Raw genomic sequence first — 22,793 nt, 5'->3', positions numbered from 1 at the left:
ACAGCCTTGGTCCAAACATGGACAAAAAAGCTAAACTCCAGAGGTGAGGTGAGAGTGACTAACCTTGACATCAAAGCAGCATTTAACCGAGAATGGCATCAAAAAGCCCTACCAAAACTGGAGTCAATGGGAATCAGGGGGAAAAACTCTCCGCTGGTTGGAATCGTACTTAGCACAAAGGAAGATGGTTGTGGTTATTGCAGGTCAAACATCTCAGTCCCAGGACATCACTGCAGAAGTTCCTCAGGGTGGTGTCCTAGGCCCAACCATCTTCAGCTGCTTCATCAATGACCTTCCCTCCATCAGAAGGTCAGAAGTGGGGATGTTCGCTGATGATTGCACAGTGTTCAGCACCATTCACAACTCCTCAGATAATGAAACAGCCCATTTCCAGATGCAGCAAGACCTGGACAACATCCAGGCTTGGGCTGATAAGTGGCAAGTAACATTTGTGCCACACAAGTGGCGGGCAATGACCATCTCAAGCAAGAGGGAATCTAACCATCTCCCCTTAATGCTCAATGACATTACCATTGCTGAATCCCCATTATCTGGGGGTTACCATTGACCAGAAACTGAACTGGAGTAGCCACGTAAATGCTGTGGCTACAAGAGCAGGTCAGAGGCTGCGAATCCTGTGGCGAGTAACACCTCCTATCTCCCCAGTGCCTGTCCACCATCTATAAGGCACAAGTTAGGAATGTGATGGAATACTCTCCACTTGTCTGGATGGGTGCAGCTCCAACAACACTCAAGAAGCTCGACACCATCCGGGTCAAAGCAGCCCACTTCACTGGCACCCCATCCACAACCTTCAATATTCACTCCCTCCACCACCAACGCACAGCAGCAGCAGTGTGTACCATCTACAAGATACACAAAGCAACTCACCAAGGTTCTGAAGTAGGGTCAAAGGGTCAACATTAGTAGAGTTAGCATTAGAATGCATTAATAATCTGAGAAGAAACACTGTAGTAGTTGTGAGGGACTGTTTGACCTGATGGGATACTTGACCATTATTCTGGGATTGTACAACTCAGTACTTAATTGCCTCAAACAATAGGTAGGACAGAGGTAGGATTAGGAAAGAGGTTCTGCCGAGGGACTATGAGCAGCTCGGGGCTAAATTAAAAAGCTGAGCCACAAAGGTAATAATCTCCGGATTACTACCTGAGCCATGTACAAATTGGCATAGGGTAAATAAGATTAGAGAGGTAAATGCATGGCTCAAAGATTGGTGTGGGAGAAATGGGTTCCGATTCATGGGACACTGGCACCTGTACTGGGGAAAGAGAGCGCTGTTCCGTTGGGATTGGCTTCACTTGAACCACGCTGGGACCAATGTCCTGGCGAATCGTATAACTAGGGTTGTAGATAAGGCTTTAAACTAAATAGTGGGGTGGGGGGAGGATTCAATCGAAGGGAAGTTTAAAAAGTCGAAAAGTAATGAGAGAGCAGAGGTGCAGGATAGTGAAGGGGCATACATTAATCAGAGTGTGACTGGAAGGGACAGAGAATACAACATTTAAGAGTACAGCAGAAATTAGAACCAGAGTAGGTAAAAATGGTAAAAAGTCAAAGCTTAAGGCTCTTTATCTGAATGCACGTAGCATTTCTAACAAGATCTAAGAGCTGACAGCACAGATAGAAATAAATGAATATGATTTGATAGCTATCACAGAGACGTGGTTGCAGGATGACCAGGACTGGAACCTCAATGTTCAAGGATATTTGACGTTCCGGAAGAACAGGCAGAAAGGAAAAAGGAGGTGGGGTAGCTTTGTTATTAAAGGAAGGAATCGGTGCAGTTGTGAGTAATGACATAGGTGTAATAGATCGTGATGTAGAATCAGTTTGGGTGGAAATAAGGAATAGCAAGGGAAAGAAATCACGGGTGGGAGTGGTCTATAGGCCTCCGAGGAGTTGCCTCGCTGCAGGACAAAGTATTAATCAGAAAACAATGGAGGCGTGTAAGAAGGGCACTGCAATTGTCATGGGTGGTTTTAATCTGCATATAGACCGGACAAATCAAATTGGCAAGGGTAACAGGAAGACAAATTTATAGAGTGCATCAGGGATTGTTTCTTAGAACAATACATTGCAGAACTTACCCGGGAACAGGCTATTTTAGATTTGGTAATGTGTAATGAGGGAGGATTAATAAGAGATCTCGTAGTTAAGGGTCCTCTAGGGGGAAGCTATCATAACATGGGTAGAATTTTAAATTCAGTTTGAGGGTGAGCAACTCGGGTCTCAAACCAGTGTCTTCAACTTAAACAAGGGCAATTACAGAGGTATGAAGAAAGAGTGGTCTAAAGCGGGCTGGGAAAATAGACTACAGAGAAAGTCAGTAGATGAGCAATGGCAGACTTTGAAGCAGATATTTCGTAACACTCAGCAAACATTTATTCCGGTCAACAGGAAGGACTCGATGAGAACAATGAACCACCCTTGGATAACAAAGGAAGTTAAGGAGAGTATCAAATCAAAAACAAAGGCGTACAAAGCGGCAAAAGCTAGTGGTAGGCCAGAGGATTGGGAATTTTTTAGAAACCAGCAGCGGATGACTGAAAAAACTAATAAAGAGGGAGAAAATTGAATATGAGAGTAAATTGGCAAGAAATATAAAAATAGTAAGCGCTTCTACGGGTATATAAAAAGGAAGAGAGTAGCTAAAGTAAGTGTGGGACCCTTAGAGGATGAGACTGGGGAATTAATAACAGGGAACAGGGAAATGGCAGATAATTTAAACCAATATTTTGCCTCGGTCTTCATGGTGGAGGACACTATAAACATCCCAACAATAATAGATGAGTAAGGTGTAAACGGGAGGAAGGAACTTGTAACAATCTCTATCACGAGGGGAAAGGTGCTTGACAAACTGATGGGACTAAAGTCAGACAAGTCGCCAGGACCTGATGGCCTGCAACCAAGGGTTTTAAAAGAAGTAGCTGCAGAGATAGTGGAGGCATTGGTCATAATATACCAAAACTCACTGGATTCCGGTAGGGTACCAGTGGATTGGAAAACCGCTAATGTGACCCCCCCTATTCAAGAAAGGAGGGAGACAGAAAGCAGGAAACTATAGACCAGTTAGCTTAACATCTGTAATTGGGAAAATGCTAGAGTCCATTATTAAGGAAGAAATAGCAGGACATTTAGAAAAACATAATGCAATCAAACAGAGTCAACATGGTTTTATGAAAGGGAAATCGTGTTTGACAAATTTGTTAGAGTTCTTTGAGGATATAACAAGCAGAGTGGATAAAGGGGAACCAGCAGATGTAGTGTATTTGGATTTTCAGAAGGCGTTCGATAAGGTGCCTCATAAAATAAGAGCTCAGGGTACTGAGGGCTAATGTGTTGGCATGGACGGAGGATTGGCTAACAGACAGAAGGCAGACAATCGGGATCAATGGGTCTTTTTCAGGTTGGAAAGCTGTAACTAGTGGGGTGTTACAAGGATCGGTCCTAGAGCCTCAACTATTTACTGTCTATATTTGTGTAGTGTATCCAAATTTGCTGACGATACAAAAATAGGTGGGAAGGCATGTTGTGATGAGGACACAAAGAATCTGCAAAGTGATATAGATAGGTTAAGTGAGTGGGCAAAAACTTGGCAGATGGAATTCAATGTGGGAAAGTGTGAGGTCATCCACTTCGGTAGGAAGAATAAAAAGACAGATTATTTAGATGGAGAAAGACTACAAAATACTGCAGTACAGTGATCTGGGTGTTCTTGTACGTGAAACACAAGAAGTTAACATGCAGGCACAGCAAGTAATTAGGAAGGCAAATGGAATTTTGGCCTTTATTGCTAGGGGGTTAGAGTTTAAAAATAGGGAAGTCTTGTTACAACTGTACAGGGTGTTGGTGAGGCCACACCTGGAGTACTGTGTACAGTTTTGGTCCCCGTATTTAAGGAAGGATATACTAGCATTGGAAGCAGTTCAGAAAAGGTTCACTAGGCTGATTCCTGGGATGAAGGAGTTGTCTCATCAAGAACGGCTAAACAGGTTAGGCCTTTATTCATTGGAGTTTAGGAGAATGAGAGGTGATCTTATTGAAAAATATAAGATTTTAAGGGGGCTTGACAGGGTAGATGTTGAGAATATGTTTCCACTGGTGGGGGAATCTCGAACTAGGGGTCACACATTTAAAACTGAGATGCAAAGGGATTTCTTCTCTCAGAGGGTGGTGAATCTCTGGAATTCTCTATCTCAGAGTTGTGGAGGCTAGGTTACTAAATGTATTTAAGGAGGAGGTAGATAGATTTTTGAAATCTCGGGGAGTCGAGGGTTATGTGGAGCAGGCCCGAAAGAGGAGTTGAGGCCTGGGACAGATTGACCATGATCTTATTGAATGGTGGGGCAGGTTTGAGGGGCTGAATGGCCTACTCCTGCTCCTATTTCTTATGTTTTTATGTTCAAACAGTCTGTGTAAACATGCTGTTCTTGCTTCACTAAGAGATAAGGGGAAATTAGAGACTAGACAGGCAACAATAAACCATGGGAACTAGCAGCATCAAGGTTGGAGGCTGAGATAACTGGAAACACTAGTTGGGGCCGTACAATCCAGTTCATTGATCAAGTCGTAAACCAGGTATGCGCGGGGGTAGTGTGATCAATGAGTAATGACTATTGCATCCTATACATATGTGCTGTAAACTCTATATCATTGAGAAGTTCTTTGGGTTCCAGAGGTTTCTCCCTTGCATATGCTTGAAATAAAGTCTTTATTTGCTTCAATCCTGTGGACTCGAGAGTGGTTAGATTTTTCCACAACAGCTCCTTCAACAGCACCTTCCAAACCCGCAACCTCTATCACCTAGAAGGACAAGGGTAGCAGGTGCATGGGAATACCACCACCTGCAAGTTCCCCTCCAAGTCGCACACCATCCTGACTTGGAACTAAAGCACCATTCCTTCACTGTCACTGGGTCAAAATGTGGATGTACCTACACCCCAAGGACTTCAGCAGTTCAAGAAGGAAGCTCAGCAACACCTTCTCAAGGGCAATTAGGGATGGGCAATAATTGCTGGCCTAGTCAGCGATGCCCACATGCTCTGCATTCGCATCCTTCAGAACTGCTACTGGTCTCCCTGTGACTTGCTGTGTAAATTTGAGGGAACAATTATCATGGAGTTAGGTAAAGGGAGACATTTGCAGACTGCAGCAAATGTCATGTGGCAGGAGATCATGTGACGTAATCTCCAGGAATAGGACCGACCAAATTTGGCAACCTTAGCTTGGGACAAGGGGGCCCAGAACATATGCAGATTGGCAGTTGCATCATGGCTCATAATCAGAGTACAATGATATTTGGAAAGGTGGCATCAAGAGAAAGGTGACTGTAGAAATACTCCATTGAGGCAAAGAATTTTAATAAAGCCTTACACTTCATCTGGTTTAACTCAGCACCAAAGACAAATGCATTCCTGCACTGCCACCCAGTGGTTTTGTAATACAACTACATGATGACAGACAGGCTGGTGCTGATTTTGAACTTTTGACCAAAATTAGTGCAAACTGAAAGTAGTATCTGAGCAATGGCTGTAGCAAGAGATCGGAACAATTTTCATTGTAAGCGTCATTCCCATATCAGCAGTTATCAACGTGCACATTTCGAGCACCTTACGGATTAGAATTCACTATTTGATTGCTTAGTGACTATCCTATATTGAAGGCCTCTAGTTTAGCTCTTCCCACAACTGGAAACACTCTCTGCATATACTTTATCAAAACTTTTCATAGTTTTATCTATAAGGTCAACTGGAAAGAGACCCAGCCTATTCATTCTTTCCCGATAGGTATTATTTCACAGTTCTACTATCAGCCCTGTAAATCTTTCTTTGCACCCTTTCCGGTGCCTCTCTATCCTTTTTATAATATGGCAGCCAGAACTGTACACGTTATTCCATGTATGGTCTAACCAAAGCCTGATACAAGTTTTGCATAAATTCTCTAACTTTCAATTCTATCCCTCTAGAAATAAATCTTAGTGACCTTCATCGCAACATTTAGCGATTTGTGTATTTGTACTCCCAGATTCCTTTCCTCCTCTACCCAATTTAAATACTTATCTTCCAAGTTATATGCGGCCCCCTTATTCTTGTTACCAAAACATAATACCTCACACCTATTTATGTTGAAATTCATTTGCTAATTCAATGCTCATTCTACAAGTTTATTATTTCTTGTAATTTATTGCAGTCCTCCTCAGTGTTGACTATCCCTCCCAATTTGGTGTCATCCACAAATTTAGAAATTGAGTTTCTGATTCCAAAATGTCTAAATTGTTACTATAAATTATGAACAACAGTGTCCCAATACTGATTCTTGTGGGACCCTATTTCCCATCTTCTGCCACTCTGAATAGCTATCCTTTACCCCTACTCTCTGCTTTCTATTTTACAGCCAGCTAACTATCCATTCTGCTATATATCCCTCACTCGGTATGTTCTGACCTTATTCATTAGTCTATCATGTGGTACCTTATTGAAGGGTTTTTGTAATCTCCAATATATTACATTTATTGCTTTACCCTTGTCTGCTCTCTCCATTACCTTTACACAGAATTCAATGAAGTTCATCAAGCAAGAATGGCTTCCTTCTGTGCCATAAATCTCTCTGTGCTTCTAAGACTTTCCCTTTTGAAATCCATGTTGACTAGTCCTTATTGAATTTTTGATTTTTACATGGTTTTCTATTTTCTCCTTTAGTAGGATTCCATTATTTTTCGTACCATCAACGTTAAGCTGGCTGGTCTATAGTCCCTGGACATGTTTTACCTCCCTACAGGTATAACATTAGTTATCTGCCAGTCCTCTAGCACTAGACCTTTTTGTAACAAATTAACCATATCTAATAGTGCCTCTGCTAGCTCATCTCTAGATTTTTTTTTAAATGCATGAATGCAATCCATCCAGAAAAGCAGCTTTATCCTCTTAGAGTTTGATTAGTTTATTTAATATTTCTCCTGTTTTAATTTTAAATGCAGTTATATAGTTCCTAATCTCAACTTCTGAGGTCATGTCCACCTGATCCATCTCCTTGGCAAAATAATTAATTAATATTTCTGCCATTTTACTACTGCAGCCTGTGATTTTATATTGACCATCCTTTAGTAGCCTTATTCCTATCCTGACTTTTCTTTTTATATTTATGTGCTTGTAGAATATATTACTATTTTGTTTAATGTTCCTTGTTAATTTAATGGCTGCGTCTGCTGACAATGCAATCACGAGGTGGCGCAGTACTTGCACATGGGTAGATGCAGGCTCTTCAACTGGAACGTCAGTGTCTGCAACATTCAGGCAGCTGCCAGGGTTAAAGATGGCACTACTCAATTTATCACAGGCTAGATCGTTCTAGCAAACTAACTTTACATTAAGTTGGATGGAAGCCCAATAATATGCTACACTATGTAGTTATAGGATACTAACTGTAATCCTCAGATCCATTTATTATTCCAGTAATCCTATTAAATACAAAAGGAATTTTATGATTGAATTTCCATTGGAAGATTGTGAATTGTCACCCCGATCGAAAATTGGGCAGAGTATAAAATGTGCTGCCAATTCGTTATGTGATCCGTTTACATGACTGACCAGGACTGATTTCACTCAAATGCAGTGGTTAAGTACAATTCTGCTGCTGCTGATGGCCCATAGCACCTCATGGATGCCCAATTTTGAGTTGCTCGATCTGTTCGAAATCTATCCCATTTAGCACGGTGGTAGTGCCACACAACACGACGGTGGGTATCCTCAATGTGAAGATAGGGCTTCAGCTCCACAAGGACTGTATGGTGATCACTGCTACCAATACTGTCAGACAGATGCATCTGCGACAAGTTGATTGGTGAGGAAGAGGTCAAGTAGGTTTTTCCCTCCTGTTGGTTCCCTCACCACCTGCCGTAGACCCAGTCAAGCAGCTACATCCTTTAGGACTCAGCCAGTTCAGTCAGAAGTGGTGCTACCGAGCCACTCCCATTGATGGATATTGAAGTCCCTACCCAGAGTACATTATGTGCCCTTGTTATCTTTAATGCTTCTTCCAATTGGTACTCAACGTGGAGAAGCACTGATTCATCTGCCAAGGAGAGGGGGGGCAGTAGGTGGTAATCAGCAGGAGGTTTCCTTGCCCATGTTTGACCTGATGCCATGTGCCTTCATGGGGTCCGGAACCAATGTTGAGGGCTCCCAGGGCAACTCCCTCCCGACTGTATACCACTGTGCTGCCACCTCTGGTGGGTCTGTCCTGCCAATGGGACAGGGCATACCCAGGGATGGCAGTGGTAGGAAAATTGTCTGTAAGGTATGATTCTGTAAGTATAACTATATAGGGCTGTTGCTTGACTAGCCTGTGCGACAGCTCTCCCAATTTTGGCACAAGTTCCCAGATGTTTTTGTAGGGTTGGGCTTGCTGTTGTTGTTTCCAGTGCCTAGGTGGATGCCGGGCGGTCCGTCCTGTTTCATTCCTTTTATTAGACTTTGTAGTGGTTTGAGTGGTTTGCTAGGCCATTTCAGAGGGCATTTTAAGAGTTAACCACATTGCTGTAGGTCTGGAGTCACATGTAGGCCAGACCAGATACGAGAGCAGATTTCCTTCCCTAAAAGGACATTAGTGAACCAGATGGGTTTTTACAACAATTGATAACGGTTTCATGGTCACAATTAGACTAGCTTTTTAATTCCAAATGTATTAATTGAATTCAAATTTCACCATCTGTTGTGGTGGGATTCGAACCCATGTCCCCAAAGCATTAACCTAGGCCTCTACCACTACACAATTGTCAGGGAGATTTGAGAGAGGTATTCAAAATCATGAGGGGTCGGGACAGATTAGATGGGAAGAAATTGTTCCCATTAGTGAAAGGACAGAAGAGGCCAAAAACTTAAGAACAATTGGCAAAAGAAGCAAAAAAGTGACATGAGAAAAAAATTTTCATGCAGCAAGTGGCTAAGCTCTGGAATGCCTGAGAATGTGTGGTGGAGGCAGGTTCAATCGAAGTATTCAAAAGGGAATTGGACTGTTATCTGAAAAAGGAAGAATGTGCAGAGTTACGAGGAGAATGCGTGGGAATGACATTTGGGGAATTGCTCATTCGGAGAGCTTATGCAGACACAATGGGCCGAATGGCCTCCTTCTGCACTTTAACAATTCTGTGAAGAGAAAGATAGGCAATACTCAAATATACTGTATGACCCATTTCCTAAACATGTGTACTTTCTAGCACCATATAAGCCTCTAATTAAAGGGCTTAAATCTTTGAGTTAGAAACGTTACAGATCACATTTCAGTTAATAAAAAATTTGTTGATACTGACCTGTTTTTGCGTTTTCAGCTCAGTCTTTTTCATTCCAATTTTGGAACATGGACGCTGTATTGTGGATATTTTAGGGAGTGCCTTAGAAGTATAGCTTAGTGTCCTAGAATTTAACAGGAATGCAGCAGAATACTTCAGTTAGAAAAATTATCCAACATAGACTAATTCAGGACAGACGCCCAGACTTAAATAAATACATAAGATATATTAAAAATTCTTACATCTGTGTGCACTTCCTGTCTACACAAATTACTTCCTGTTGTCACATTTTTCTCACACCTTTTTATCCCTTTTTCCATTATAAATTCTATATCCACTGATTGAGAAAGTCCAAGCAATAGAAGCTGCAAGTTTCTTAGTGGGGTCCAGAGGAGCACAAAAGCAATGCTTTACACTTATCTTGGAGGGGCTGTTTGTTCTTCCTGTTGGCTGCCAACCTTAGCCTGGCAGGAAACTACAGCTGGAAAATTATGCTGGCTTCCCTGAACAGTCCCTTATTAAAATTAAATTGATATCATAAGCTTCGGATTAGCATATACGCATGAGGTTCCTGCAGAGCCCAGCAACCACCTCTCTGTTTTCCAAATCAGCCATGTTACAATCAGAGATCAGTGGCAGAGCATTCATTCATGCTGTTACGACCAGGTGAGAAAGAGGTCTAGGGTTCCCTTTCAGCCTTCACCTGGTCTTACCATAAGAGGGTTTAATTTTAAACACACTGTTTTTAGCTCCCCCTTGGTGAATCCTTATTCACCACTTTCCAATTATGAGGCAAAGAAACCAGCAAAAACAGGCTTTCTTAGGTTTAAAGAAGTGAAACGTATTAAATTTAAACTCTAATTCGGTTAACACCTACGGATACACGACGCGCCCATGCCAGCATGCATACACGATGCAAATAGAGACAGAAAAGAGCAGAAGAAAAATAAAGTGGAGAAGTTTGAGGCAATATCTGAAGAGTTTTTGTTATGGTTCTTCGAGCTCACTGTAGAGTCCTTGATTGTAGGTAGATCTTGCTTTTCATTGAGGCCCAGTATTCTTCTCAAAGCTTGTTCGCTGTAGGAGATTTTTCTCTCGGGGTTCATGTGTCTTCAGTGGATTCAGAGACTTGTGAGAAAGAGATGGGAGCAGACAGGAGAGATCTTCTCAGTCCAGGAGTAAAAGCACTCTGAGTTCAAACTGTTTGTACAATTCAGAAAACCCCAAGTTGCCAAGCCGATTAGTCATGTGACTAACTGGTCTGACTACGTCTTGGATTGTATCACCTTAGCAGTCTCTGGAATGCTCCTCTTACACACAATACCTGACGATCAAGGTCCATTGTGGGTTGAATGTGTCAGGGATTGGTCCTTTGTCCTTCCAATCACCCTCTGTTAATTTTCAAATGTCTTTTTCAGCCACAGCTGATCTATTTAACAAGTCCTTTCTTCACTCCAGTAACAGTTTAAAATCAATGGTCATGACAAAATTAATGTGCTTCATTCTTGGCCTAGCATGATAACGCCTAGTGGGAAAGAGTTAAAATTTCCCCCTTGGTCTTCACTTCCCATGTGCAATGCCATGGGAAATTGATTTGCAAGTTATTAGTAATAGGGTTTCGCAATGACACTATATGAGGCTTGGTGACATGATATGGAATAATCCATTATTGCACAAATGTGAAAGTCATTTACTTCTTCTGCATGTACCCACAGGAACTACTTTATTCTCAAAATAATAACTCTAGTAAAGCTTGTATTACTGGTTTAATTTATCTAAAAATATTAGTTTTGTCTGATCATATAGAATTCTGTATAATCAATACATGTCTTCTGAGATATGTATAATTGTATCTATGACATCTACTTTCCTGTAGTTAACTGAAAATGTGTATGAAACATTGTAAAATTTGAAAACCTCCACAGAAAAGGAGTTGAAAGGAATGTTGATTTTGACACAAACAGGAAAATATTCTTCTGCAATCCTATTGCTTGAGCCAATCATGTTTTTCCCAAACTTTTTTCCAAATTCATCCACAGTGTCGCTGGGAAAGCCAACAATTTATTGCCATCCCTAACTGCCCTTGAGAAGGTGGTGGCAAGCTGCCTTCTTGACAACTGAGTGGCTTACTAGGCCATTTCAGAAGCAGTTAATAGTCAACCACATTGCTGTAGGTCTGCAGTCACATATGGGCCAGACCAGGAGAGGATGGCAGATTTCCCTCCCTAAGGGGATTAGTTTTTATGACAATCCAGCCATTACTTGGTCACCTGCACTGATACTAGCGTTTTTTTAAAATTGCAGATTTTATTTAATTAACTGAATTTAAATTCCCCAGCTGCCATGGGGGGATTTGAACTAGTGTCTCCATATCATTAGTCCAAGTCGCTGGATAACTAGTGCCAAAGCAAAAGCTCAATGCTACACTTCCCAGAATTATGAACTTAGTTTAATTCCTTTCTTGAGCCACACAAGTTCATAACAGATCTGAGAAACAAAATAGGCTGAATTCATCATTCAAAAACAACATTTGTTTGACAATCTGATGACATTCTTACAATACATGTATCTTATAATATTTGCTGATTTTTTATGCTTTTCAGTAGAGGTTAAGTTGCTTTAAACATAGTCATTAATGCATAGATGGAGGCCATTCGGCCAACCGAGTCCTCTGCTCGATCCCCTTAGCTCTGCAAGTTTATTTCCTTCAAGTGCCCATCCAATTTCCTTTTGAACTCATCGATTCTCTCTACTTCCATCACCCTAGTGGGCAGAGAGTTCCAGGTCATTACAACTTGCTGCGTAAAAAGTTCTTCCTCACATTCCCCATGCATCTCTTGCTCAAAACCTTCAATCTGTGTCCCCTAGTCCTTGTAGCACCAGTTAATGAGAACAGTTTTTCCTTGTCTAACTTACCCAAGCCTGTCATAATCTTGTAAACCTCTATCAAATCTCCCCCCAATCTCTTTTACTCCAGGGAGAATAATCCCTGCTTTTCTAACCTAACCTTGTAGCTAAAATCCCTCATCCCTGGAACCATTCTAGTAAATCTCCTCTACACCCTCTCAAGAACCCTCACATCCTTTCTAAGGTGTGGTGACCAGAAATCCATACAATACTCCAGTTGGGGCCTAACCAGAGCTTTATAAAGATTCAGCATAACATCCGTCATATGTGGCAATAGTCACCATTTCAATGAGAGTTTGGTACCATATAATTCGCCTATATTAAATCCAATAAACAACTCAGTGCATACAGGTCATTTTTAACCTCTGTTTGAGAACAAAATATAGAAAAAATACAGCTTCCATATCAGAGAATAAGCTCCACTTAAACATTTAAAGAGAAACAGTCCATAAAAAATTGTAACCTATCAATTTAAATTATCTTGAATGTTTGGCCATTATGCTTTCAAAGCGTTTGTGATTTATTTCCATATTTTCCAAAGTGGAAAATTACTTTAAATCTTTGATTTCCAAAATTAGAAGTGACAGAAAGTGTCAATGTCTGAGGAATCCCAAAAATGTAAATACAGTGTGACAGTTTCTATCACTACCTGCATCTCATGCCCCTGTCCCCACAGCAACTTAATATTCATGGTATTACACTGAAGGAGAAATGTCCTGAGAATTGCCTTAAATATGCCTTCAAATTGGAGTTGGTAGTCAGGCTGAATGCTAGGAAACAAAAAAGGGCTAATGCTACTTAAACCATGACCGCTTTGCTGATGAAGAGTAGACTGGTGGGGTGGTATTTGGCAGGGTTGGATTTGTCCTGCTTTTTTGTGTACAGGACACACTTTGGCAATTTTCCACATTGCTGGGTAGAGGTCAGTGTTGTAGCTGTACTGGAACAGCTTGGCTACGGGAGTGGTTAGTTCTAGAGCACAAGTCTTCAGTACTATTATTGTCAGGGTATTCCATTGTTCTTACAGCATTCCATAAGGAATCATAAGTAAACACTTCTAGAATTGCATTAAGTCTAGTAAAAAGACAGAACAAATGCAAATATTAAATAAAATAAAGTGGCTCTCTCATCTCTCTCAGATAGTCTCCTTGACTATACACCCTGCTCGCTGGGTGACCTCGATGTATGGATTTCCTTTAACTGCACACAGCTATGTCCAAAATTCAACTTAACCTGTAATCACATGTTCCCACAATGGTTTAAATATATGAGATTGTACTGAAAGAACCCAATGTACACCAGCAGAACTATTAATAAAAAGTTGTTTTAAGCAAACAAAAATCAGAAAAAGGGACATAAACAGCTTGGTGTTACTGAGCATTGGAGCACTAGTGCTCAGTAAAATGGAGTGGAAACATGCACATTTGCTCTCATATTCCAATCAATTCCATATATACACACAAGCACGCACACACGCAAGCAGACACACTTAGAATTGTGTCAGTTTTTTCTGAATACCTCTCGTCTCCTGATGGATAACTGTTAACGCCACTGCTCAGTATGGAATTGGGTTATGCTGACAAGAGAAGGGAGGGGGTGGTCTCAAATTTAATCTCGAGCACATAATGCTAGAGTGAGACATTACATTTGGCCATAGCATGTCTGAAGTAAAGAGAATGCAGATTGGCCAAGGTTTCTGCTACTGGTTGCTTTTCAATAATTCCCTACTGGAGAGTGCATTAATTTAATTATTGGATGAGAACATTTTCAGGGCCCAAAATTTGCAGGGTTTCCAAGAGCAAACTGTCAGCATTCGCCGTCATTACCCCTCTGTATCTGACCACAACTTCAGGATTTAGCGCACAGATGAATACGGAAATCCTGAAATTTCAGTCTGTCATTCACTGCTGTACCACAGCTTACACTGTGGACCACCACCTCACTGCCCCTCATAGACAACAATCAGTGAAATCGATCTGGCAAGAACTTCCCCTTTTCCACTCTCAGATCAGTTAGAAACACTATAAAAAGTTAAGCCTTGCTCAATGAGGTGTAACTGGGATTTTAGTGATATGAGTAATCGGCAGCGTGGCTGTCCCTCGATGCGAGGATGATATCTTCTCAAGGTTACTAGTTTCTGCCGTGGGTCTTCAGGTGACTGTGCAGGCCGATTCTCCACCCACAGACCTTTGGGCACATGGGGCAGGATGTCCCACGAGGTAGTGTGATCTGAAGTGCAGGATTTGTTTCCTTTTCGTTCATTCTCTGCCACTGCTCTGCCCATCATTAAGGCGTTTCAACTCAAAGCATGATGCAGATTGATGGACAAGCTGTCGCCATTTTAAACGATTGGTAGCAAGCTCCTCCCAGTCATCAATGTCAATGCTGCCTCGCTTCAAGAGAGCTTCAAAGTGTCTTTGAAGCGTTTTCTTTGTCCTCCCCGTAATGCTGGCCATTTGAGAGTTAAGAAAACAGGACCTGGTGGGGGAAGACGGTTTTCAGCCATCCGGATACAGTGTCCAGTCTATCAAAGTTGGTTTTGCAGGAGTTTTGCCTGAATGCTTGTGGAGTTGGCGTCAAGAAGGGCATGAGTGTTTGTTCGATGGTTCTCCGATTGAATCCGGAGGATGCGGCAGAGGCATTGCTGATAAGAATGCTAGAGAAATTCTATGTGTCGCTGAAACACAGTCCAGATCTCACTGCAGCACAGGAGTGTGGTGACAACACTGCTCTTTACACTAGGACTTTGGTTGACTTGCGGAGATCTTTATTGTCAAACACTTGCTGCCATAGTTTGTAGAAGGCTGAACTGGCACAGTTAATCTGGCATTGGATCTTCTCGTCAATGGTGGCCTTTTGAGAGAGGTGGCTGCCAAGGTATGGAAGTGCTCAATATATTCCAAAGTCTTTCCTTCAACATATATAGGTGAAATATTTGGCTGACCAGGTGTGGGTTATATATAACTAGGTGAATAACCTATCTGGCCCTGGAAATATATGTGGAATGTTCTTCAATGTCTCTATTATGATTTATTACTAGTTTTTCTAAAACTAGATTTTTATTTAAGAAATTACATTTAAAAAAAAGTTTTTCATGATATTTCAGCTTCTTTCTTCACCCCATGTGTATGTCCCATCACATAGGTGTGTCCCAATCTTTATTATGCTCTGTGTAAAATATTTGAAATGTGATTAATTAACGATTTTCATTTCCTAGTTGGCTGTCTGTGGAAATTCTTTAATGTGATTGGCTGCATGCACACTTACGAACATAATTGCATCTCACCACTGGAAATCCCCCAAAAAAGAACGCTATAATCAACTACACGTTGAGAGAGGTAAATTTCTCAGCACAAAGATTACTCGATTTCCTGGCGAGGCTTTCTTTGAGGTCAGTGCTGAGCGCTCTTGCTTCACTGCTGACCGCAAAATCCAAGCCCAGCTGTTGTGCATTCCTGGTTGAATAACTGCTTGTTTATTTTGCGTGACAATGACCATGATCCACAGATTTACACACCAGGAGGAATTGGCAAGTTCAGCAAAGGACAGAAAAAACAAAATGTTGCCTTATATCTTACTCCATAGTATGAAATGAAGGTTATACGTAAATTAGAGGTGCATGTTTCTAATAAGTTAAAAAAAGACTTTTTCCGCTGTACAGGATTTTGAGCTGCCCTTGGAGACGGGTCGGGGAGGGGGGTAAACAAAATGGCAAGGGGCACCATTCCAGACATCGCTCAGGACGCCTGCCATTTTGTCTGGAGTGGGGAAGGACCTCTTGCCACCTCCATTTCAATATTGCTGAAGGCGGAGGGACCCACTGCTGTGTGGAGACACTGCTAGGTAAAGCCTGGCGGCCTCCTAGTGGGCTCGGGGGAGGGAGTCCCTCCTTTGGGGGCAATCCAGGGCCTCTGGAGGGCCCCCACAGCGGTGATGGCTGCCACCCCTGGAAAGGCCCTCCCCCCCACCATCCCCTTTTACCAGGGCCTGCCCGAATGGCAAAGGCGTCCCCAACCCCACTTACTTCTCCCAAGGTCTCCTCCAATCTTCAGTACTGCACAGCAGCTGGCCCTCCGATTGGCCGGTAGCTCGAGATGCAAGAGCTCATCCCTTAAAGGGACGGCATCCTCAAAGGCAGGCAGTTAGTTGCCAGGACCCCCATCACCAGAATAAAATCCAGCCCATGGTGTTATATTTGAAATGTTTTTTCTTTACCTCTTTAGTTTTCCTCCACTCCGTGGTTGCAACTTTGTATTTTCTATAAAAACAAAATTAACATAACGTAAGAAAATACAATAAATTAAAAATTATCTCCAATCCTTTCACTTTAAGCACTTTGGGATGTTTAAATGAATAAAAGCTAAAATAATTAAAAACCTAGGCCAGCTATGGAGAAAATCTGAAAAATTCCACTCTGACCCTTTTAGGCGATTAAAACTAGTCTAGATCATATCAACCCAAATTTATATTATAGCATACCAACACACCTTACCTATCTTCTGAACAAAGTAATGGTAGATGCCATAAAACTTAGAAGTATTGTTAATTGTAAGATAGACTTCAAGATGACATAGACAGGCTGGTAGAATGGTGGACTTGTGGCAGATGAAATTTAATGCAGAGAAGTGTGAAGTTATACATATTGGTAGGAAGAACGAGGGGAAGCAATATAAATTAAAGTGGCCAATTCTAAAGTGGGTGCAGGAGCAGAGGGACCTGGGGATACATGTGCACAAATCATTGAAGGTGGCAGGGAAAGTTGAGAAAGTGGTTAATAAAGCATACCAGATCCTGGGCTTTATAAATAGAAGCAAAGAGTACAAAAGGAAGGAAGTTATGGTGAACCTTTATAAAATACTGGTTCAGTCTCAACTGGGCTATTACATCCAATTCTGGGCACCAAGCTTTAAGAAGGAGGATGTGAAGGCATTAGAGAGGATGCAGAAAAGACTTATGAGAACAGTTTCAGGGATGAAGGACTTCAGTTACATGGATAGGTTGGAGAAGCTCCTTAAAGAGAAGGTTGAGAAGAGATTTGATAGAGGTGTTCAAAATCGTGAGAGGCCTAGACAGACTACACAGGGAGAAACTGTTCCCATTGGCGGATGGATCGAGATCCAGAGGATACCGATTTAAGGCAATTGGCAAAAGAAGCAATGGTAATGAGGATTTTTTTTTTTTTTTACGCAGCAAGGGGTTAGGTTCAGGAATGCACTCTTGAGAATGTGGTGGAGGCTGATTCAAACATGGCTTCCAAATGGGAATTAGATAAGCACCTGAAGAGAAAACATTTGCAGGGCTACCAGGAAAGGGCAGGCAAGTGAGACTAGCAGAGGTGCTCTTGAAGAGAGCTGGCATGGACACGATGAATTGAATGGCCTCTTTCTGTGTTGTAACCATTCTATGATTCTATAATCTCTATCCCACCAAAATAGTCCAGCTCTTTCTTGAGAAAATATAGCAAACAAGTGTTCATCATACAAACTGAAAACCTGTTCTACAGCTCCATCTGGAAAAAGAATGGTTTAACATCGAAGCCAGTTCTGCCCTTACTTGCCTTGTAAACGTAAACCCCGTTCCCATGCTTCACATGAGCACAATTTGGTCCCTTCATTATTTCACAGACCTTGATCAAATCACACAAGTCTTCACTTTCTGAAGTTTACAGACCCAATTCTTTGACCCTATCTATGCAGCTATGGTGTTTTAGACTGGGAATTAATCTTGTGGCTGTCTTCTGAAATCCTATCCAAAGACCATTAATTACACCATCATTCCACTGGGTGCCCACAAACGCTCATAACATTTTAGGCTTTTAAAAAAAACTCAATTAAATTTCTAATGTTGAAAATAAGAGTCAGAGTCTTAAGGCACAGAAGGAGGCCATTTGGCCCATCTATTCCATGCCAGCTCTCTGCAGAGCAATCCAATCAATCCCATTCCCCGGCTCTATCACAGAATCATTACAGTGCAGAAGGAGGCCATTCAGCCCATCATGTCTGCACCAGCTCTCCAAATGAGCAAAAGAGGTGGGGGAGTGGCAGTGCTAATCAGGGATAGTATCACAGCTGCAGAAAGGGAGGTCGTCGAGGAGGGTTTGTCTACTGAGTCATTATGGGTGGAAGTCAGAAACAGAAAAGGAGCAGTCACTTTGTTGGGAGTTTTCTATAGACCACCCCAATAGCAACAGAGACACGGAGGAACAGATTGGGAGGCAGATTTTGGAAAGGTGCAGAAGTAACAGGGTTGTTGTCATGGGTGACTTCAACTTCCCTAATATTGATTGGAACCTCCTTAGTGCAAATAGTTTGGATGGAGCAGTTTTTGTCAGGTGTGTCCAGGAAGGTTTCCTGACTCAATATGTAGATAGGCCAACTACAGGGGAGGCTATGTTTGACTTGGTGCTTGGCAACGAACCAGGCCAGGTGGCAGATCTCTCAGTGGGAGAGTATTTCGGTGATAGTGATCACAACTCCCTGACCTTTACTATAGTCATGGAGAGAGACAGGAGCAGACGGGATGAGAAAATATTTAATTGGGGGAGGGGGAATTACAATGCTATTAGGCAGGAACTGGGGAGCATAAATTGGGAACAGATGTTCTCAGGGAAATGCACGACAGAAATGAGGAGGTTGTTTAGGGAGCACTTGCTGCGACTGCTGGATAGGTTTGTCCCGATGAGCAAGGAAGGGACGGCAGGGTGAAGGAACCTTGGATGACAAGAGATGTGGAACAGCTAGTCAAGAGGAAGAAGGAAGCTTACTTAAGGTTGAGGAAGCAAGGATCAGACAGGGCTCTAGAGGGTTACAAGGTAGCCAGGAAGGAACTGAAGAATGGACTTAGGAGAGCTAGAAGGGGACATGAAAAAGTCTTGGCGGGTAGGATTAAGGAAAATCCCAAGGCGTTCTACACTTATGTGAGGAACAAGAGGATGGCCAGAGTGAGGGTAGGGCCGATCAGGGATAGTGGAGGGAACTTGTGCCTGGAGTCGGAGGAGGTAGGGGAGGTCCTAAATGAATACTTTGCTTCAGAATTCACTAGTGAGAGGGACCTGGTCGTTTGTGAGGACAGCGTGGAACAGGCCGATATGCTCGAACAGGTTGTGGTTAAGAGGGAGGATGTGCTGGAAATTTTGAATGAGGACAGATAAGTCCCCGGGGCCTGACGGGATATACCCAAGGATATTACGGGAAGCGAGGGAAGAGATTGCTGCGCCTTTGGCGATGATCCTTGCGTCCTCACTGTCCACTGGAGTAGTACCGGATGATTGGAGGGTGGCAAATGTTGTTCCCTTGTTCAAGAAAGGGAATAGGGATAACCCTGGGAATTATAGACCAGCCAGTCTTACGTCGGTAGTGGGCAAATTATTGGAGAGGATTCTGAGAGACAGGATTTATGATTATTTGGAAAAGCATGGTTTGATTAGAGATAGTCAGCATGGCTTTGTGAGGGGCAGGTCATGCCTCACCAGCCTTATTGAATTCTTTGAAGATGTGACAAAACGCATTGATGAAGGAAGAGCAGTGGATGTGATGTATATGGATTTTAGCAAGGCGTTTGATAAGGTTCCCCATGGTAGGCTCATTCAGAAAGTGAGGTGGCATGGGATACAGGGAAAGTTGGCTGTCTGGATACAAAATTGGCTGGCCCATAGAAGACAGAGGGTGGTAGTAGATGGAAAGTATTCAGCATGGAGCTCGGTGACCAGTGGTGTTCCGCAGGGATCTGTTCTGGGATCTCTGCTCTTTGTGATTTTTATAAATGACTTGGATGAGGAAGTGGAAGGCTGGGTTAGCAAGTTTGCCGATGACATGAAGGTTGCTGGAGTTGTGGATAGTGTGGAAGGCTGGTGTAGGTTGCAACGGGACATTGACAGGATGCAGAGCTGGGCTGAGAAGTGGCAGATGGAGTTCAACCTGGAAAAGTGTGAAGTGATTCATTTTGGAAGGTCGAATTTGAATGCAGAATACAGGCTTAAAGACAGGATTCTTGGTAGTGTGGAGGAACAGAGGGATCTTGGGGTCCATGTCCATAGATTGCTCAAAGTTGCCACCCAAGTTGATAGGGTTGTTAAGAAGGCGTATGGTGTGTTGGCTTTCATTAACAGGGGGATTGAGTTTAAGTGCCGCGAGGTTATGCTGCAGCTCTATAAGGCCCTGGTTCAACCACACTTGGAATATTGTGTTCAGTTCTGGTCGCCTCATTATAGGAAGGATGTGGAAGCTTTAGAGAGGGTGCAGAGGAGATTTACCAGGATGCTGCCTGGACTGGAGGGCATGTCTTACGAAGAAAGATTGAGGGAGCTAGGGCTTTTCTCATTGGAGCGAAGAAGGATGAGAGGTGACTTGATAGAGGGGTACAAGAGGATGAGAGGCATAGATAGAGTTGATAGCCAGAGACTTTTTCCCAGGGCGGAAAGGGCTATCACCAGGGGGCATAATTTTAAGGTGATTGGAGGAAGGTTTCAGGGAGATGTCAGAGGTAGGTTCTTTACACAGAGGTTGGTGGGTGCGTGGAATGCGCTGCCAGCAGTGGTAGTAGAAGCAGATACATTAGGGACATTTAAGCGACTCTTGGATAGGTGCATGGACGATAGTAGAATGAAGGGTAGGTAGTTAGTTTGATCTTAGAGTCGGTTAAAGGTTCGGCACAACATCGTGAGCCAAAGGGCCTGTACTGTGCTGTACTGTTCTATGTTCTATGTTCACCGTATGCCATTCCCCTGCCTTCTTCCCGTAACCTTGCACATTTTTCCTTTTTAGATAACAGTCTAATTCCTTTTTGAATGCCTTGATTGAACCTGCCTCCACCACATTTTAGGCAATGCATTCCAGATCCCAACCACTTGCTGCAAGAAAAAGTTATTTTGCTTAAATAACTTCAAATCTGTGTCCTCTCTTTCTCGATCCTTTCACTAGTGGGAACATCGTCTCCCTATCTACTCTGTCCAGACCCCCCATGATTTTGAAATCAAATCTCCTCTCAGCCTTCTCCAAGGAAAAACAGTCCCAACTTCTTCAATCTGTCTTCATACCTGAAGTTCCTCATCCCTGGAACCATTCTCGTGAATCTTTTCTGTACTCTCTCCAATTACTGCACACCTTTCCTAAAGTGCGGAGCCCAGAACTGGGCACAATAATCCAGCTGAGGCTGAACTAGTGTTTCAGTTTCGCATAACCTCCTTGCTCTTGTACTCTATTCCCCTATTAAAAAAGCCCAGGATACTGTATGCTTTATTAACCTTACTCTCAACCTGTCCTGCCACCTTCAATGAGTTATTCTCATATACCCCCAGGTCCCTCTGCTCCAGCATCCCTTTAGAGTTGTACCTTTTATGCTATATAGTCTCTCCATGTTTTTACTACCAAAATGAATGACTTCACATTTCTCTGCGCTGAACTTCATCTGCCACTTGTCTGCCCATTCCACCAACTTGTCTATGGCCTTTTGTAGTTCTACATTATCCTCCTCACAGTTCACAATTGTTTCAAGTTTCATATCGTCTGCAAATTGTGTCCTGTAAACCAAGGTTTAGGTTATTAATATATATATTAGGAAGAGCAAGGGTTCCCAAACTGACCCCGGGGAACTCCACTACAAACCTTCCTCCAGCCCGAAGAACATCCATTAATCACTACTCTCGGTTTCCTGTCACTCAGCCAATTTCGTATTCATGTTGCGACTGTTTCTTTTATTCCATGAGCTATAATTTTGCTCACAAGTCTGTTGTGCAGCACTGTATCAAATGCCTTTTGGAAGTCCATGCACACCACATCAACAGCATTGCCCTCATCAACCCTCTCTGTTACCTCTTCAAAAAACTCCAGCATGTTAGTTAAATACGATTCGCCCTTAACAAATCCATGCTGGCTTTCCTTAATTAACCTGCATTCATACAAGTGACAATTAATTTTGTCCCGAATTATTGGCCAGAATTTTACCTTTTGAAATTGGGTGTCCTCAGAGGCAGTTGAGCCGCAAAATGGCGAGTGTTGACGTCGGGTCGGGTGCCCAACGTCATGACGCCAGGTCGGGTGCCCAACGTCATGACGCCCAATCCCCATCTTACGCAGATCGGACAGCGGGCAAGATCGAGGCGCCGCTCACTGTCTGATTTTACAACAAATAAGGGTCAAACGAAGTACTTGAAAACCCAACTGACAGCCACTGTCACATTTCTGTTATATGTTGGCTGTCACATTTTACGTCTGGCAAACAGGTTGAAGGGGGAGTTGGGAACCTGGCAGCTTGAAAAGAGCGGCAACCAGTGTGTCTGTGAAGGAGTTGGAGGTACTGGATTTTTCATTTATTTCTGGTAGATTTCTGCGTTGACTGTAAGGTCAGGGCTGATGTTGCTGGCTCTCCAGGGTTCACCTGAGTGTGTGAAACTCCTAGTAGGGCTACAGCATCAGTGATTTATTCTGTGTAGGGGAGGGGGGTTGTGAGTGCCTGTCTTTGCAGCAGGCAGCAAATAGCTGTCCTCATTACATCTTTGGGACACTGCAGCCCTGGGAATTGTCCATTCTGGATGTGGCTCCTCTGGTGAGGAAGAGAACGCCACAAGGAGGGACAGGAG

General features: G+C 42.7%; 1 protein-coding gene across 5 annotated transcripts in view; it reads right to left on the bottom strand.

The window, feature by feature from the left end:
• The window catches only part of katnal2 (katanin p60 subunit A-like 2), a 125,789-nt gene that overhangs the window by 69,618 nt on the left and 33,378 nt on the right, over positions 1-22,793 (bottom strand). For all 5 annotated transcript variants that reach the window (XM_068030112.1, XM_068030121.1, XM_068030131.1 and 2 more), the window contains 2 exons: positions 16,433-16,475; positions 9,332-9,434 (listed from right to left, as the gene is read on the bottom strand). In XM_068030112.1, coding sequence (XP_067886213.1) covers positions 9,332-9,434; positions 16,433-16,475 — 146 coding nt within the window. The remainder of the gene's footprint in view (positions 1-9,331; positions 9,435-16,432; positions 16,476-22,793) is intronic.

This window comes from Heterodontus francisci, chromosome 1 (genome assembly GCF_036365525.1).
Source record: "Heterodontus francisci isolate sHetFra1 chromosome 1, sHetFra1.hap1, whole genome shotgun sequence".
Taxonomy (NCBI): domain Eukaryota; kingdom Metazoa; phylum Chordata; class Chondrichthyes; order Heterodontiformes; family Heterodontidae; genus Heterodontus; species Heterodontus francisci.
Note: the sequence above shows the minus strand (reverse complement) of the source record. Positions and strands in the feature narration are given on the sequence as shown.